General features: G+C 53.4%; 2 protein-coding genes across 2 annotated transcripts; one reads left to right on the top strand and one right to left on the bottom strand.

Annotated features, from left to right (window-relative positions):
- Window positions 1–8,540: 8,540 nt before the first annotated feature.
- CGCA056_v004758 (uncharacterized protein) lies at window positions 8,541–9,690 on the top strand (the record flags this gene model as incomplete). Its single annotated transcript, XM_037320013.1, has 4 exons — window positions 8,541–8,778; window positions 9,117–9,216; window positions 9,276–9,432; window positions 9,523–9,690. The coding sequence occupies 4 exons, from the start codon at window positions 8,541–8,543 to the stop codon at window positions 9,688–9,690; spliced, it is 663 nt and encodes a 220-aa protein (XP_037182305.1).
- Window positions 9,691–14,786: 5,096 nt separating this feature from the next.
- HDG11 (Homeobox-leucine zipper protein HDG11) lies at window positions 14,787–16,962 on the bottom strand (the record flags this gene model as incomplete). Its single annotated transcript, XM_037320012.1, has 3 exons — window positions 14,787–16,047; window positions 16,108–16,245; window positions 16,301–16,962. The coding sequence occupies 3 exons, from the start codon at window positions 16,960–16,962 to the stop codon at window positions 14,787–14,789; spliced, it is 2,061 nt and encodes a 686-aa protein (XP_037182306.1).
- Window positions 16,963–18,677: the final 1,715 nt, after the last annotated feature.

Below are 18,677 nucleotides of genomic sequence, written 5' to 3'. Positions count from 1 at the left end.
CTTTCTCTTCGGCTCAGACATTTTGGCCCCGAGTGGAGCTCCACATTGCTATTCAAGAGACGTGATTGGGTGGAATGGGGTCAGGATGTCAACATACATTCTGCCCAAGCAGAATTCTGCGGGGGATGTGGTGTATTGACCAATGGGATACCTGTGGCCGTCGCATTTCCGAGGAGGGTTGCGGTGCGGAATCTACGATTACTGCAGCGGCATATGCACGTGGCGAACTTGTTAAGACGGCTCTTGACTCGGTGTTTCTGGGGGTGGTGGGAAGCGGTGACGGCGACGGCCGCTGGGGTTTGCGACGCCGTCATCATTTCTTCACCTTCGTTCTACAGCATCCGTGGTGGTTTGGCTTCGAAGCTCTCATCGCAACACTGATTTGACGAGAAGATACAGCGACGCCGCCGCCGCAGTGCTGTTCCAGACGAGTCAATTTCGACGAGGAAAATAAACATACCTTGCCAGGGTTCCAATCGGGCGGGGCCGACTCTTTTCTCCATTTGGGGGTGCCTGGTTTATTGCCTCTTCTGAACTCTCAAAGTCTGGAACCTGTATTCCCGCTCACATCATTTCCCTGCGAGGTTCTCAACGATTTTGCCCTTGCAACTGGATTTTCCCCCTCTGGCCCTCTCTTTCTGTTTTGCTTCTTATGGTCCTTTGCATGTCGGCAGCTCGCAGTCCCAGTCGCATCCACCCTGGAATCAAATACGGATACCTCTTCATCAAATCTCCCCCGGACGGAAGTGCGCTTCAGAAGTGCTTGTCTCGGCCTACCTTGTCCTAGGCAGATCCATCAGTCCATACCAATTCTTAAATACAACAACCACCCACCCACACCTAGCCAACCTTAGCCAAGCCCAGGTTTACTTCTACACTTCGAACGTCGTCATCTACTTTCTAAATAGGCGGGATTTGTGCCTTCTTCGACATGATTACCCGTTGGGCACGACTTGCGCATCGTTAATCGTCATTGATACTTTTTGCTCTTTATATTTTCCATTTGGTGTTTGCGCATTTACACACACCCATAGACGGTGAAGGAAAGGCGAAGCTCGCCTGGGGCAGTCTACAATGGCGCCCAACACGGACGAAAAGACAGTCGAGCCACTCCCCGGGCCGACGACAACCACAAGTCAGCATGGCAGCAGTAGCCCTCGCGGGCGTTCCCCTGGATGGTGGAAGGTCCAGCTCTTCCGCGGTATGGTGAACGACCTGCGGCGCCGGGCGCCCTTTTACGTCAGCGATTGGCTCGATGCGTGGGATTATCGTGTCGTGCCGGCGACCGTGTACATGTATTTTGCAAAGTACGTATTGCGGCTCGGTCGTGTTTTGTTTGCTGCGAACCCCACGAGTTTCATAGCGGTTGCCTTTTACTTGTCACAACAGCAGTCACGATATAGCCGATGTGGTTGTGTTGCTGTTAGATGGATTCAAGGGCGATGGAGACTAACACGAGCGCAGTATCCTCCCAGCCCTGGCGTTCTCCCTCGACATGTTCACCAGCACGGGCTCGACATACGGAGTCAATGAGGTCTTACTGGCTTCGGTGCTCGGATCCGTTGTCTTTGCGGTGTTTGCCTGCCAACCTCTGGTCATCGTCGGCGTCACGGGCCCGATCACCGTTTTCAACTATACCGTGTACGACATCATGAAGCCCACGGGTGTAAACTACCTGGCCTTCATGTGCTGGATTGGAATGTACGTAATCCATGCACGATCCCTTGCCGCAATGCCAACTAACACCAAACACCAGATGGTCCCTCATCCTCCACTGGATCCTCGCGATAACAAACTCCTGCAACTGGCTGCGCTACGTGACCCGCTTCCCCTGCGACATCTTCGGCTTCTACGTCGCCTTCATCTACCTCCAGAAAGGCATCCAGGTCCTCGAGCGTCTGGGTGATGCCGAGCCATTCTACCTTTCGATCGTCGCCTCGCTGCTCGTCTTCATGGTCGCGTACGTCTGCGCCGGCCTCGGTGGCAGCAGCCTCTTCCACCACCACGTGCGCATCTTCCTCAAGGACTACGGCACCCCGCTCACCCTCATCTTCTTCACGGGGTTCGTACACATTGGCAGGATGAAGCCGATCGACTTGGAGGTCCTCCCGACAGGCATCGCCTTCATGCCGACCGCGGACCGGGGCTGGCTCGTTCACTTTTGGGATATCCCCGTCGGCGATGTATTCCTCGCACTTCCGTTTGCGATACTACTCACCATCTTGTTCTGGTTTGACCACAACGGTAACATCCCCTTGTCCCGCGAATCAAAGGTTTCAACTAACCTGTCCGAAAAGTCTCTTCACTCATCGCCCAAGGCACCGAATTTCCCCTCCGGAAGCCAGCAGGCTTCCACTGGGACCTCTTCCTCCTCGGGCTGACCACCGGCGTTGCGGGCATCTTGGGCCTGCCCTTCCCCAACGGCCTCATCCCGCAGGCGCCTTTCCATACCGAATCCCTCACCGTGCGCAAGTCCGAGGCGGAGGTCGACGAGAAGGGCGAGCTCACCGGGAAGCATTTCACAAAGGCCTCGCACGTGGTGGAGCAGCGCGTTTCCAACCTGGCGCAGGGCCTGCTGACGCTCGGCACGATGACGGGCCCGCTGCTGGTCGTGCTACACCTCATCCCGCACGGCGTGCTGGCGGGCCTGTTCTTCGTGATGGGCGTGCAGGCGCTCGAGGGCAATGGTATCACGCTCAAGATCCTGTTCCTGCTCAAGGACAAGAATCTGACGCCGCCGAACCACCCGCTGAACCAGATCCGGCGGCGGGCGGTGTGGGAGTTTGTCGCGATCGAGCTGGTTGGCTTCGGGGCGACGTTTGCCATCACGCAGACTGTGGCCGCGGTGGGGTTCCCCGTGTTCATCATGCTGCTGATCCCGATCCGCGCGTGGCTTCTGCCGCGGCGGTTTTCGGGGCAAGAGTTGGGGGTTTTGGATGGGCCGACGGCGAGCCCGTTTACAATGGAGAGCTGCGGCGGCATTCATGGGGCGGATGCGGACGACTCGGACGAGACGAGGTTTGAGGAGCCGAGGAGGCGGGGGAGTGGGAGTGAGGGGGTGCTGGCTCCCGGGAGGGGGCCTGAGGATGAGGCTGAGTTGGGAAGGGCGGGAAGTGCCGGGTCGGAGGGCATGAGGAGGAGAGGATAGGTAGAGGTTAGCAAGTTGTGCCATGAATCGAGAGAGCATCGGATGTTGTAATAGAGTTGGATGGGGCCGCTGTGGGTGGTTTGGATAGAGAGCACTCAAGGCATTTATTTGTCCTGGAGAGGGTTCTAGGCGAGGGGGCATATTTGGCATGAGGTATATACATCTTCACTATGTGTAGACAGCAGCATTTGTAGCGACAGATATAATGACCTATTTTCAGTTTCCTACTCGGCCAATATTAACAGCAAGAAAATAACATCAGGATAAAGTCCCCAAACGGCGTTGCTGTTTAGCACACTCTTTTCGTTCGGCCCTGGTCCGAAAATCAGACAAGCTTTCCTGTCACCACTGAGTCATCTGAACGACGCAGGGCTGACAACTACCACGACCAGTCATGAAGAGTCTTGCTTTGTCGATCAGTCCATACCACACGAAGTTCTCCTTCTTGGCATCTATTCCGTCAATGGCAATCGCCATCCAGCCCTTGTCTCACAGGCATCAAGGCTGGTCAGGTAGATTGACGCAGTCGGTTATCCCTTCAAAAGTCGAGGTCCTCAAGAGCTTCTTTATAGACAAAACGGTGGTCGGTAGAACACCGAGAAATGCATCCTAGAGTTCATCAACAGCAGCGATTTCTTCACTTTGCGTTTGATATGGAAAGATAGTAGTCATGTCCACAGTACGTCATTTGGAAATATGAAACGGTGGGTGCAGGAAAAGTTGCGGCTCGAGTGCTCGAAATTGAGCTGATGCCTTCATCAGATTGCCATCTACACCTTCATTATCCCATTCATGCGGGAGGCACGAATCGAAGAGGCAGAGGCATGCATACATGATCACAGCCTCAGCTTCGCTTACACCAGCCCAGACTTGCCTCAATGAAGCACAATAAAAACATTCGATATTCCCAAGGCCCCAGAGGAGTGCAATCATGGCAAACCATGGGAGGTTTTGTATCGGAGTGATCTCGCTATTGGCAGAGTGAGGCAGAAAAGATGCCAGAATCAGCCGAGCAAGCTTGGGCAGTCTTGGTGGCTTTTAGCAGTGCTTAAAGCAAGTTCGCCACTCTTTCTGAATGTTAGTATCATGGCCCAATCCTCCAATGTCATTGTGTCTTAGTTGCCTAAAACAGCTTTCATTTGAAAGCCCAGCCTTGCCAGCGAGCAAGTCTCATGCTGCCTTTCATGTTCTCAGGGCGCCCTTAAAACCTGCCCCTTGACAGCTCAAAACCTCTCGAAAACAGCTCGTCGCACGAGAGATTTACACGATGCGACTCTCGATTTGCCCCATGTCATGTATGGCGGCTGGGGCGCATTGTCTGGGCCTGTTCAGGGGATTAGCGCTCGTGGAGCGTCAAGATATACCGTCGAAGTCTACTTTCGTGCGAAGGTCTTTTTGCTCAGGTAAGACTTCTTGATTTCTCAGCATCTGTGTATGAAATCGCTGATCTGTTTAAGCTGCTGTTGTGGGCGACTATGTTTACATAGACGGCGGCGAAGTCTCGCAGACGCCTGTGAAGAATGTTACTAGCGACGACTGGACCGGACTATTTCGTGAAGGTAAACCTCAGAACAACAGGCAGTAGAAAAGAAGAAAAGGGCGCTAATACAAAGGGAACTGTACCTCAGTGAACTCGACGATCTCCATCAGCTTGAAGGAATCCTGGAGCACCTCGAGCGTGCGGATGAACTCGATTACTAAGGATTCTCCAAAGCTCGATAGCCAGTCGGTCTGGCTGGGACCTTCCGGGAACGAATTTTACACGTGGGCTGGGGAAAAGATATACAACAGTACACTCCCAGAAATGGAAATTTGGCGCTTCACGGCCGACGGTAGCGGAGGCGGCAAGTGGGCAGAGTCGCCGCCTTCCAACCCCATAACGTTCCAAAGTCTATACAGGCCGACGTATGGAACTTTCACGCAGAGCAAAGACACCGGCTATTACTTTGGTGGGATTGTGAGAAGACGGAGCGACGCCTTCACCAGGGACTGAAATACTTCCATTCCCAACCCTGGCCTCGTATCGTACAACATGACATCTGGAGAGATCAAGAATATAGCGAGTGAGTTTTATGGTCAAAACATGACTTTCAAGGAAGGGTCTTCGCAGTTTCTACCCTTTGGAGACGCTGGTGTTCTTCTTTTTCTTGGTGGTCAAGAGGCGCCTCTTGCGTCGAGAAAAGACACCGACTTCAAGGAGGTGGACTTTAACCAGGTCACGTTGTTTGATGTTAAAGGTGAGTAAATGGGTTCCCAGTATGAAACTTCTCTGATCTGAAAGAATCTCAGCCCAAAGATGGTACCGCCAAAACACCACTGGAGATATACCAGCAAAAAGGAGACGTTTCTGCTCAACAGGCGTCTTAGGTTCCAATAACACATTCGAGATGTAAGAACACTACTGTTACGGTCGAGGTTATCTCTAGCAATAGACTCAATGCTGACTCTCCGTGTGCAAGCTTCCTGTATGGCGGTTGGGCTAGTCGGGGTGTCTTCGACGATGTTTACGTGCTCAGCATCCCTGGCTTCAATTTCTTCAAAGCTAGTAGTGCATCGGCCCCGCGATTTGATCAAGCCTGTGTTGTGGTAGGACGTAGACAGATGCTATCTGTTGGCGGGCTTGCTAGCATCGACCCTCGAAAAGGATGGGCGGAACCGGACCCCTGGCCTTATGGACTGGGAGTATTCGACATGACAGAGATGCGTTGGAAGGATGGGTACAGCGCTGAGGATGCGGCATACGAATCTCCGGAGATAGTGAGGCAGTGGTACAGTGAGGGCCACAATGTCACCTGGACAAGTGAAGACGTCAAGCTTCTGTTTTCAAAGTGTAAGTAAGTCTGACCCCTGAACGGAAACTTGACTAACCAAGCAATAGCATCGCAGGATGAGTTACCATCATCCGCAACACCCGACAGAAACGGCACGTCTAATGAAGAAGAGAGTCGCTCATCTTCACCCCCCGCTGGAACCATTGCCGGGGCTGTGATTGGGGGAGTTTTCGGGGCAGCCCTTCTCATAGGCCTCGCCTTCTTCTTCGCCAAACGCAAGAAACCATACACTGCAACTCCACAGCACCCTCCGAACGATACTCAAGCTACCGATTCGATGTACCAGAAATATGGCCCACAGTCCACAGCCTATGGAGAGCAAAATACTCTTGAGCAGCACCAGCTTCATGGACAGTCGAGTCCTTTGGAGCTGGATGGCTCATCTGGTCCAGCTGAGGTTCATGGTCGCTCAATACCAGTTGAGTTGCCGGCGGAGAATGAGACTCATGAGGCAAAGAGTCACAGACAAGACCTGAGATAAGACCTGAGATAGCCAGAATCTCGCACAATATCGGAAGAGAGAAATGTTGAATTTGAAGAGATAAGAAACATGCCATGCCCTATTTTTCTGATCCGGACTTTCTTGACAAGGAACTATTGTCAACATCTAATGCCGAAATGTGTTCTTCTGAACCTTGCACATATATGATTTGGTCTTGGTGCATAGGTAGACAGCAACCAATCCGTATCCATAGATGTGTTTCGAGAAACGAACACATGATGGCAACACTCCAAAGCCAAGATTATAGTGCGACCTAACGTCACGGGCAGCTGCTGAGGCAAGATCGCCTTGTTGAAATCGCAAATTAATGTCTGAGTAATGTTTGCGCGACGGCTACCAAATTTCGCTTGGTACACTGTGGTCTATAAGGATTGTGAAAGGACAGTCATGGCTCTTGATTAAGTGTTCATTGCAATCCCAGAGGGAGCTACTATGGAGTAAGACTAGGGCGCTATAAGTACAGACAATGCCCACGGTTCTTCACGTGAGGGATTGACTCTAAATTTACCGAACTTAGGTAGGATGGGATGAGAGCACTTCTTGTGCAGAAGGAAACCCTGGGTGCCTCCTGATTCACGATAAGGACCATCAACCATCAGATGTACAACGCATGAACGTCGCAGCCAACATCAACCTCCCCTCTCAGAAGTCTTCTAATTTCACCTTCACACAACATCAGCGAGCGGGCTTTTCAATAGAACCAAGAGCTATTTGTGTTTTCGAGTCGCCACAACCGTTCTACCTGCTTCATCCTCGTGCTAAATCGAACGTATTATAATCAATAAGTACGTCTCTCTGTACGTCTTTCAAGTTATTGGCGGGTTCCACAAAGCTGATCAAAATCAATCGGGATGGGCTTGAAAATTCAGAGGCTCAAGGGAAACTTGTCATAAGTCTGACAGTAAGGTACTCATCCCCAGCCGGCGACATAGGTCTTCGATCGACACTACACAGGCATCTTCCTGCTTGGCATCTATAACACCAAATCCAGTCAGGCCACGCAATCTCAGCTCTGAATTCGCCGAGGTTCCTCGACATGACCCAGCGCTGATAATTGCTGAGCGGGCGTCAAACGACCAAGCTAGTGCTGCGAGTCTCAGAAGTCACTTTCATCTAGTAGGTTTGCGTCTCTCTGGGGAAGAAACAGATGGCAACTTTTCCACGGTACGTTGCTCTAGATGTTTGATATCTGATGGCTAAAAGTATCCAAGGCCTTTTGGCAAATATCCCAACGCAATTTGACTGAGGCTGCGCAATTCCGCGATCACTCATCTCAGCGCTGGAACGGTCTCGGAATCGAAACGAGATCCGCTGGAGTTTGATGCGACCATCCAATCATTTCACTCTTTTTCGAACATTTTGAGGTTGTATACAATAGGAAGTAACCAGTACTCCCTATTTTGGTGCCGCATGTGGCACGTCAAAGTTTTGCCTTCATGATGTTGAGGCGAAGAGGGGGCGAAGGAAGAAATTTGTCTCAGCTGCCTCAGAAGCCTCCCACTGAGTCTTTATGGCCTCTGTACGATTCCCACTCACTGTTTATTAGACACAATTCTTCTTCGCAAGTCACTGGAGCTTCAAACACCAGTCTCCTTGCCCTTGAACGACATATTTTCGTGGCAGCAAAGCCGATGCGTTTCACGTCCTTACTGTGGCCCTCTTTGCTGGCTTTTCCGGCACAGAGTCTGGCCATGTTCGAAGACAAGAGTAATCCTTCCAACGAAGATTTCATACGGAGATCGCTTTGCTCAGGTTCGAAAGGTAAACATTGTTTATCGTTCCGTGTAGCTAACTTTGAAAGCTATCGTTGTTGGGAATGACGTTTACATAGAAGGCGGCGAGGTATCGTTCCTGGTCAATGAGACAGAAAAATTACCGAAAGACCATCCGTCGTGGCCAGGTGCGTGTTTTGATTGTCTACCTTACGACTACCCTTTGCTCACATGAAAGGACTGGTGAACAGTCAACTTTACGCTGTCGATCGGACTAGAACAGCCATGGGACACCTCAGGCGTTCAAATCAGATAATAGGGAAAACCCAAAAGAAGCACCAAGGTTGATGGGCCAGGCTGTCTGGAGCGATAACAACAATAACGCAGGAGCATTCTTCGTATGGGGCGGCGAAGCATCATATGACGACGATGTGATACCCTCAAAGGTTTGGCGTTTCCAAGCTGACGGTGTTGGAAGAGGATCCTGGGAGCATGCCTTGGTGAGCAACCAGAAGGACTTTACCAAGATCAAACGACCTATGGGAGGTGCCTTTGCTCAAATCGGAAATGTCGGCTACTACGTTGGTGGGTGGGCAACGTCAAAGACCGATAAATCTGTCGACCGCCCAAGGAATGAATACTTGGCGCTTCTAGGGCTTGTGACTTACGATATGCCAGGCGGAAAATTCAGAAATGCTTCGTTAACAGGATTTGGGGATTATAATACTTTTCGGAGTGGTTCCATGGAAGCCGTGCCTTTCGGGCCTGAGGGACTACTCCTCGTTCTCGGCGGCCGGCAAGCACCTCCGTCAATACGCGTTGACTCCGATTGGAAATGGATGAACTTCTCACAGGTTTCTATATATGATCCTAAAGGTTCGAGGAAATCTTCTGCTGGCCACACAGGGCTAATGCGTAGCTAGATGAGAAATGGCACACGCAACGCACGACTGGAGAGCAGCCAACAAGAAGGCAAAAGTTTTGCACCGTAAGCGTGAATGGGCCAGACAACACTTATGATATGTAAGCATCAAGCTAGACTTCCTTTTACGCCCATTTTACTAATAGCTATGTTCGAGTAGCTTCATGTACGGTGGCAGCACAAGAGATGACGGTATCTCTGACGAAGTTTACGTCCTGACCCTCCCCGGCTTCAACTTTTTAAAAGCCAGTAGCACATCATCAACTGCGCGCTTCAACCATGCTTGTGTTCGGATCGGCAAGCGCCACATGCTCTCCGTAGGGGGAACGCGTAGATAACGTTTCCCGGAGTCGTGGCTAGAGAAAGTTGCTTGGAGTCGTGGTTTGGGTGTTTTTGATATGACGCAGATGAGCTGGGTACATCGGTATAATGATAGCGCAGAGCAGTATGAGAGCCCTGAGGTAGTGAAGAAGTGGTACAACGAAGGTGGCCGGAATAACGTCGAGTGGTCCAGCGAACAAGTGAAGTTGCTCTTTGCTTCAAGTAAGTGGCCACATACCGAAGAACAAGACTGAGATGGGATTGGCTAGACGATGATGTTTCTCTGCAGGTACCAGCAGCAAAAACCCCGGCACATCCTCTAAACCGCCTGTAGGCACGATTGTAGGTGGCGCTGTTGGGGGGCGTCCTCGGTTTGGCCCTGATCATAGGCCTTGTCCTATTCTTCCTCAGACGAAGAAAAAAACATGCGAGGGACGACCGCGTAATTTCCGGAAATGCGAACGTCAACCCACCTGCGTACGAAAAGCATGGTTCAGAAGTGCACCAAGCACCTCACCCGGAGGATACGGCGCTCAGGGGGAGCTCGGCGACGACTCAAGCACACGAGATGCCTGGAGACATGACTACTGCCGAGTTGCCAGGAGACTATGAGCTTTCCGAGAGAAGCAAACTTAGTCCTAGAAATGAAGTGGCTGGATGAGGTCTTGGGCAGCTTAGGTGCTCCTCGGCAAAGGGGACATGGACGACGAAATTGAAAGAGGATTGTTTCTCCTGACAGGGCTGGCGTTTTGAACATCAAGAGTCGGGATGAAAAGAGATAATAAGTCGTTGGTGGTTAATGCAAGTGTTCTTGTTTATTGACTCTAGGTTGGCCACTCAAAACGAACAACCAGACATTGAGGCGGAACAGCAGGCACAATACTGATCCGCATTGATGGCAGGCGTGGAAGCGGTGAACTGAGATTTTGCTGTAGTCAATGTCTGAGCTAGTAGCAGAGTTTTCGCGCAATTGAAGAGTGTTCTTGAATATCAATTCCGAGGGGGAAAAGCCTAACCTTAGGTGTTCCTTCGGGAGGTTTCCAACTTGGACTTAGAGGCCGTGTGGAAAACAGAAGAATATCGTTGACTCTTTGTCCAAAACTGGCATCTCGGACGTCCTCTATTGTCATGTCCAGTTACTAACAGTCATTCTCCGATTTGTGCAAAGAGTTGAAATGGGGAAGTTGCAAGCAGGACGTTGAAATTAGACACCCCCGATAAATTGCGGCGGAGGTCAGTGCCCCACAGAGGCACCCAACAATCGCTCCTTCCCCTCCCCCACCTCACGGCAACTTCATCTCTCCCCGGATTTTCCTCCCAACCTAGTGTTCTCAACTTCATTCATCAACCTAGACCTCATTCTCGGGATTTATGCAATGAGCATGCACTCCACAAATTCATATCGAAAGATGCAAGCCGTAAATTGGTTTGACGCCTCAAGATCTGTCTCTGGGAAAGCTCTACGCATTGCCCCTCAATTGAGCGTCAACGGTCCGGCGTCATGTCACATTCGGAGCAAAACAAGCATCACGTCTCGGAGAGAATCACTAACAGCCGGCCTTTTTCCACGGCACAGAAGAGCCAACTTCGATTGTCAACCGGTACACCCCTGGACAGTCACAGACGGCACCCCTCGCCGACAGCAACTCGCAATTTCGAATGCGTACCGCGATTGGTCCAGCTTCACCTTGGCTCTGCCGGTGGACTAGGGTTGAGGGGCCGCCGATGCTCTCGTCAGGCTCGTCGGCAATATCTCCGCTAGAAACCACCCCTCTAAACCGGTTGACTACGACCCTATTTCTTCAGCCAGGAGTTTTCAAAGAACCGTCCCGTTAGCTGACAACAAGGCGCGAATCGGATTGCACATGGGCAACTGCACATTCGCTCACGATTGTTGAAGCATACCCCGCATGGTGCAGATGATATTCCTAGCCCACGACAAGGAGGGATAATACGGTTGCCATCCAAGTCCCGACTCCACCTATCACACTGGCGATCTCTGCCGTCGGCCGTCTCCTTCCGAATACACATCGAGCCAAGCGTAACCCTCGACAATCCTCCCCCGATCTGACGCTTCGGGAACTAACTGCCTTAGCTCAACAAGCATACGAGCCGTTCCTCTGCCTCGACAATGGTGGTCCCAACGCAATAAGCCGTGCCTGAAGCACATCTCTCCCACCACCTCTTCTGTGGTACGTCGGTAACGTTGTCCTCTCCGCGAACCTTGATCGACGCTCTGCAGTCACACCACTCCATCGCCGCTGAGAATAACCATATTTTCAGAAGTGCCTCGCGTTAGCTTGCTGATCCAGCCAACCTGCATACATGACAGGCGGCTGGTAGGCACCCATTTCAAAGAGAAAATCCGGGGGTTGTAACGCACATGACCATTTGTCCAGGCTTGTTGTGGTGGGTAGGACGAGGCTAAGGTTTAGACGTCTTGTCGATGCCGGGCGCGCTTACACTTGACACCATGTTCCCGAACTCTGACCATTTCTCGGGCAGGCGCACAAAAGTCGGGCGGCTTTCAACCGGCCAAGGGTGGATGTTGCACGCTGTCCGGACACCCTTACCATGCAGAGAGTAAGCTTAGGTCTCCTGGTTGTACACGGACGGATCGGGAGCGATTACTCGGCTACCCGCCATGAGACAGCAGGCACCAGAGGATTTCGTATATGCCTCTACGACGTCTTTCCGTTCCCTCACACAAGGTGCTACCATTGCCTTACTCGAAGCCAACTGTGGCTGCCGCAGGATGTCTCTGTCTGACTGCTGTGGCGGTAATGATAATCTTGGTCGCGGTGACAAGATGACGGCTTTGGCAATGGGAAGCATCGCGCCAGACTTGGCCCGTCTTGCGCTCTTTGTCTTTGTATCACCAGGTCGAGACCCGAGTCAACAGTCTGGCAATACGATGGCGTGCGCGATTCACGGGCAGAGCCATGTAGGCTCGCAGAACGCGGTTCAAAGGCATGCATGTACGGAGTGGACAAGCCGTGGACAAGCGGTCCTACAGCTCACAGCCTCCGAGGTTGCCCAATCCGACTAGAGATTCTGTGCTGGCCGAATCGTCGACCGGCCAGCTGCGGATGCTGTTCGGCAGGTGTCAGACAGTCTGATAGCCATGCGGATCATGGGTGTCGGATGGGTCGAGCGACGGACTTACGGAACTCCTGGTGCTTCTGCTGCAACTCTTCACAGGCATGTCTTCGGCCGACAAGTAGATGCGACTTGGAGAGCAGGACAGGCCGCCGGCATCGTGTTTTGGTTGTTGACTCTGCTGTCGTACCATCGTGGCTTACCATCCCTGGTTCAAGGCTCACAGCCTTTTGCCGCGCCGTCTAGTTTCATCAGAGGACGAGATGTTCGCTATCAGCCGACAGGCATAATGCAGCAGGATCAAAGAGGGAGGATGTGAATGCCTCCGCTTGGACCGACCGCGGTCGAAGCCCCCCCGGAACCCTCGGCTGAACGGCACCTCAGATGCTACCTTGCAAAGGAACCGCGGCTGATGAGGGGATCAAGTCTTGTCACATTGACGAGCAGATCGAACGATTATCGCTGCAATGAGAGCTTAGCTCTTAGACGGAGCTGGCGCCTGGCTCTGTTCGTTGCTTTTTGCCTGTGCAACGCAACCACGGTACCGCCCCGCGCCGTAGTATCGTGGGATAATCAGTCGGATGCGCCAACACAGACAACGGCGTAGCAACCCAGTCTTGATCCCACGGCGTGCACCCAGCGACCCCGCGTCTATCAGGCCTAGATGGCAACCACATGGCAGCCACGCATGTCTGCAGCTTCGGGGGCGTTATCGGGGTCCAATCGCAACCAAGCAAGGGCAGCAGGTAGTTGCTCTTGGCAAGATGCCTCCTTTCTTTTCCTGGTTTTCAGTCAGCCCTCGCTTGCTCCGTCGTCTGGGCCTTCCCGGCTGGGACCGCCGAGATGATGCCGGCGAGGTAATGCCGACGGGATTTCTCAGCCGACCAACCACGTTGCAGGAGATGGACATTTCGGGCTGGTTCCCCACAATCCGCGGCATCGAAGGACCTGGGGGCGGAGAAGGAGGCGAACGAACATGGGCCGCCGCCGCGGCTTGTCTTTTCTTCACAAACCTAGCCAGACAGCGCTCGAGGAGCATGGGTAGGGGTTCCAAGGCATTCGAGACATGGTGACGAGTTTTTCCACGGAGTGAAGTTCCTTGATGCATATGCAATCGGTCGTTGCTAGCTTCGCCACGGAGGCGAGTTATGACGATGGCTAATGTCTCTCGCGATGCAGCTTCTCTGACGGAAAGCGCATAAGCGACTGGACGTACGTACAAAATATGTTGGGCAAAAAAACAACGACACAGCATCGTGTGTGCGTGCGTGCCTAACCGACATGGAGTTTCCGTTTCGGATGCTTTCTTTTGCCTCCTCTCCCGCCCTTGAGATCCCACTACCGCCTGCCCCATGCTCGTGAACCAACCACGAGTGACGTGAGCCACACACGCCGACCTCATGATATTCAAGTACAGAAAAACAGTGTGTAGATTAGAGGTTGAACAGATACACTGTATGACTCGCTTTGCTTGCAGAAGGAGAAGAGAGATTTGGACAGTTGGAAGAATAGAATGGCATATGTATGTACTTAAAACATGGTCTCGGAAAGCAAAGCTTCTGCTTAAATTTCAAAGTAATGTACAAAAAGTCAACTTGATAATAATGTAAACACAATCAAAAGTAGGATACGTGCAAGAACTCTGAGTGAGGTACGGTCAAGAGGCGCGCGGGAAGGGTATTTTCCAAACAAGACAACCACCAAATTAGGGTAAAGAAAACCTTGACGACGCCCAAAATTTGGCTCAAGCGGAAAAGACGCGTTGTTTGTTGGAAGGCAAGATTTTGTTTGGAAGCAAGAAATTTGGAGAGAAAAGTTTGTATGTGCATTTGGGATTGTGGATAAGCCTTTGAACAAGAAAAAGACAGAAAAATTGGTTGGAAAAATGTTTGTCGTCAGCACATGAAAAAGAACAAGAAACCGCAGAGAAAACGACAGGTTATGTGACCCCGAGACAAGAAAGCAGCAGCAAAATAACAATGAAAGAGTTTCGTGTCGTTTGAGCAGCGCGCTCGCCTTTTCTAATAAAGCAGATTTCCCGACCCTGGACCGCCCCCTTTGCCTTTCCCCCTCCCGTTTGAACCAGAAACAGATAGATGCCTGCCGTGTTGTGATGATGATGAAGTGTTGTGTCTTCCTCCCTTGCCTTTCCTTTGGGTATCTTTACCGACCATGATGTCTTTCCAAAATTGTGTTTTTAAAAGTTTTTTTTTTTTTTTCCTTGTGTCTCTTCTCTCTTCCCCCGATGTGTTTAGGCCGTGCTGCCGTAGGCCTGAGGCGGTGCGGGGCCGGCAGAGGCACCGCTGAAGCTGCGTTTCCTCTTGAGTCCAAAGTCCTGGCCGTGCTCTTCCCTCTGCTGGTGGTGCTCGCCTGCGTGAGGAGGCATGGGGCCGCCGGCGCCGCCAAAGGAGTCGCGCATGGGGGTGCGCGCGTTGGAGGTCGTCATGCTGGCGTGGAAGGCCTGGGAGAAGTCGTTGGGGGCGGCGATGGGGGCCGACATCTGAGGCATGGAGTAGTCCTGGGTACCGCCAGGTCGGTGGCCGGGTGTGCGGGGGAGGGAGAAGTCGACGGGGGCGGTAAGGGGCGCCGAGGGGAAGGAGGAGGTGTAGGGGCCTGATGTGGCGAACTGGGCGGATGTGGCACGCGGGGTGGAAGCGTGTCCTGGGGGAGGGACGGAGTTGACGGAGCGGTACTGGTTGCGCAGGTCGAGGCCGAGGGGGACGGTGCCGGAGGAGGCGCGGGCACGCAGGCGGTTGGGCTGGGACTGGAAGTTTGAGTAGTTCATGCCTGGCGGGGAGTGAACCTGGCTTCCAGAGTACGAGCCGGACTCGTAGGAGAGACCGCTGCTTGATGAGCCGCTCATCTGGTCCGGCTGGTAGACGGATTGTTGTCTTCCGCTGAGCTGGGGGCTGGGGGTGGCGCCGTGGTGGTAGGAGTTGTAGTCGATGGAGTCGCCCTTCCATGACATGCTGGATCGCAGAGGGGAGTTGAGGTTCTCGGACCTCGACCTGTTCATGGTCTCGCGCAGCTGGAGGGGCTGGAGGGGGCGGGCGGGCTGGCCTCTGTGCATCGACATCGAGTTCTCCATGGCGCCCTGGCGAGCAAAGGGGTTCGACGTGCGGGGGCCGGGGCCCATGGGGGAGAGGTGGCTGCCGTAGCCGTAGCGGTGGTCGCCAGTTGAGTTGGGGGTCATGGGGGAGAGGATGTCGGGGCTGCTCATGGCGCCGGGCGGGGTGTAGGACATGCCTCCGAAGCCTGGGCTCATTGATGAGGACGAGATGTGGTCCTCGCCGCCCTCTGCCCTCCTTACGTCCACCATCAAGGGTCGGATCATGTGGTCGGCGTAGGCTTGGGTGCCGAAGCCCATGGGCGAGGCGAGGGGAGTGCCGAGGCCGTGGACGGCGCCGTAGGGGGAGTGGAGGGCCTGGACATTGTCAAAGTCGTCAGGGACGGCGCGCATCTTGATCATGCGGTCACGGTCGTCGGCTGTGAGGCGCTTGATCTTGGCACGGCTGGTTTCTCATGTCAGTATGCTGCAAGATTTGGTATGGTGAGTCCGCGAGCAAACTTACCGGTTCTGGAACCAGACTTGGACCTGGCGAGGGCTGAGGCCGGGGATTTCTCTAGACAGGCGTTCTCTGTGGGCGGCATCAGGGTGAGGTTGCTTGGCGAACTCGCTCATGAGGAATCGCGTTTGCTGGTGTGTAAGACTATTGTTGTTGGTCAGCCACATGAGTGCAAGTCAAGTAGTACCAGCTCACTCACCGGAAGCGCTTCATCTTCCTGCGGGCGGCTGTCCGCTCAGCGGCAGTCTGGGGAGTTCCATCTCCGTCGTCAAGCATGTCATCGTCATCAAGGTCGTCGTCCTCATCCTTGCTCAAGGAGCCCTCATCATTCTCGATTTGGACCGTGGGAACATCGCCTGCCGTCGACGAAGGGGCTGAAGCCATCGTTACGCTCTGCGTTTCCGTCGAAGCCGTTGTCTCCTGGGGTGCGGCGTCGGCCATCTTCTCTACACTGTTGTGTCGTTGCTCCTGCTTGAGCGTGTGCTGCTGGAGTTCTGGCTCGTCTTCCGGCGTGGGCTGCTTGACCTGTCGAAGGCCAAGGGGGTCCACGGGTCCGCGGCTGTGTGCGGTTGACTCTGACTTTGTTGCGATCTCTATTTGAGTGTTTGCGCCGGCCGAAGTGCGAGGTTCTGAGGAGTCATTGCCGGTCTCGTAGGCCTGCGAGAAGACGTTGTTGTTCTCCGGGGTTGGCAGGTATGAGTACTGCTGGCCCTGCCACTCGGGAGGCGTGGGCAACGGGGCTTCGAACTGGTTCGACATGCGTGGAGGTGTGGCGGGCCCGGGCTTGTGAATGGGGTTCTCAAACTTGCTGTAAGACCAGTGGCTCTGCTCAGTGGTATCGAACTGCCTGGTAACGAGCATTGGGACTGTTGGGAGGTTTGGGCTGTTGTGTGTTGGTTGGGGTGTTGACAGACGATCTGAGAAACGTCTGTAGAGATGTGCTTGGGCCGACGTAGGCGTGGTAAGGAGTGTGGGTGTTTCCTGAAGAGAGAGTGGTGTTGTTCAACGAGTGGCGAGTTCCGAGATCGATGTCCAGATTCAAATGGTGTGATGGCGCATCGAGAACCTTTTCCGAACGAGTTCTTCTCTTCGTGACGTGAGGATATCAGAGGTGACTGAAGGCACGGCTTCTGATGTCTGTCGTTGATGAACAAGAATAACCGTGGTAGCTGGCAATCTTGTAAAGCTCACACAAAGCTGTGATAGATTGAGGAGCAGAGCAACCGATGGGTCGGGCAACGGGTAGCTCAAATTGACGTCGTAGGGTCAAGGTGTGTAGGTGTCTGGGTTCTAGATGAAGACCAAAGACGGGGGCCCAGAAGCAATTTAATCAAAAAGAAGAAGGAGTGAATGGATGTGTTGATGCGTCAAGTCAAGTTCGTCTTGGGAAGAGGAAGAGAGGATGATGAAAAAGGGAACGAGGACTTGGCTACCCCAGGTCCCACGAGGTAGGTAGGATCGATCATATATTGTATAAATTTGAGGGTGTGCCAGTTGATAGCATGGCGGGGTCGATCGACTGGGAGGCGTTCCCAGCCTGGAACTGACAGGCCCCGTTATGTGTGGGCAAGTCCTTGGGATACCCGTGGTTGTAATAAGGCAGTCTGGTAGGGAAGCCCTTGCTCAGTAGTATGACAGAGGTGGAATTAATACCGAAGGGTACTGCCATCCACACGGAGAAATGTCGAGGCTGGATCCGGACAGGAGCAGGGCAAGCACGGGCGGCGGCCACGATGGGATAACGGCTGGTAGGTCTGGTCGAACGACGAGGGTTCAAGGTTGACTTGACGGTAGGTAGGTACATACGGTACCTGGTACCTGAGTGAGTGAGCAGTGGCGTCCAAGGTTGAATGAGCAGGGGTGGGAGGGGGAGGGAAGAAGGAGGAGGACTGGAGGAGGAGCAGGGCAAGGCAAGGCAAGGGAAGGGAACTGAGGACCAGGTACCGTACCGTCGTAGTGGGGATGAAGGCCTCGAAAGGGGACCCGATGCACTGTTTTAAGGCTCATGTCGATTCGAGAAAAGCCGCAGCAGCAGCTCATGTGCCATTCCATGCCCATGCCATGCCATGCCATGCTATGCCAGGCGGGTAGGCATGCCATGGGCATCGAACTGAAGGTCGCCCGCCAGGCCCCCAGGCTGCCCCCCCCCCCCCCCCCCCCGGAGCGTTGGACTCTGGTCAGTGGTGAGGTACTTGAGTGAATTGAGGATGAGTGAGGGTGAAGGGGGTGTGGTTTGGTGTGGGTGGCAGCTGCTGTTGAAGTTGCGATGTTGCTGCTCACTCCCGTTACTGCTGCTGCTGCTCTCACTGCTGCTGCTCTTGCTGCTGGTTGCTTTGGCTGAGCCACAGCCAGTCTCCAGTCTCCGGTTGTTCCCAGTCAGTGGGAATTGGGTGGTGAGTGACCCAGTCCACTCCAGCATCTGTGCGTGTAATGTGTATGGGTGTGGATATTTCTGTACACCAGCCGTGGGTCGTCCATGTCGCTGGCTGCTGGTGGTGCTGGCCTGCTCGCTCGGCTCCTCCTCCACTCCACCCTGGCGCTGTTCGAGAAAACCTGGGCAGAGCCTGGGGAATTTG

This window comes from Colletotrichum aenigma, assembly GCF_013390185.1.
Source record: "Colletotrichum aenigma strain Cg56 chromosome Unknown KSG_Cg56_contig03, whole genome shotgun sequence".
In the NCBI taxonomy this organism is placed as follows: domain Eukaryota; kingdom Fungi; phylum Ascomycota; class Sordariomycetes; order Glomerellales; family Glomerellaceae; genus Colletotrichum; species Colletotrichum aenigma.
The sequence above is the reverse complement of the archived record's forward strand: the minus strand, read 5'-3'. Positions and strand labels throughout refer to the sequence as shown.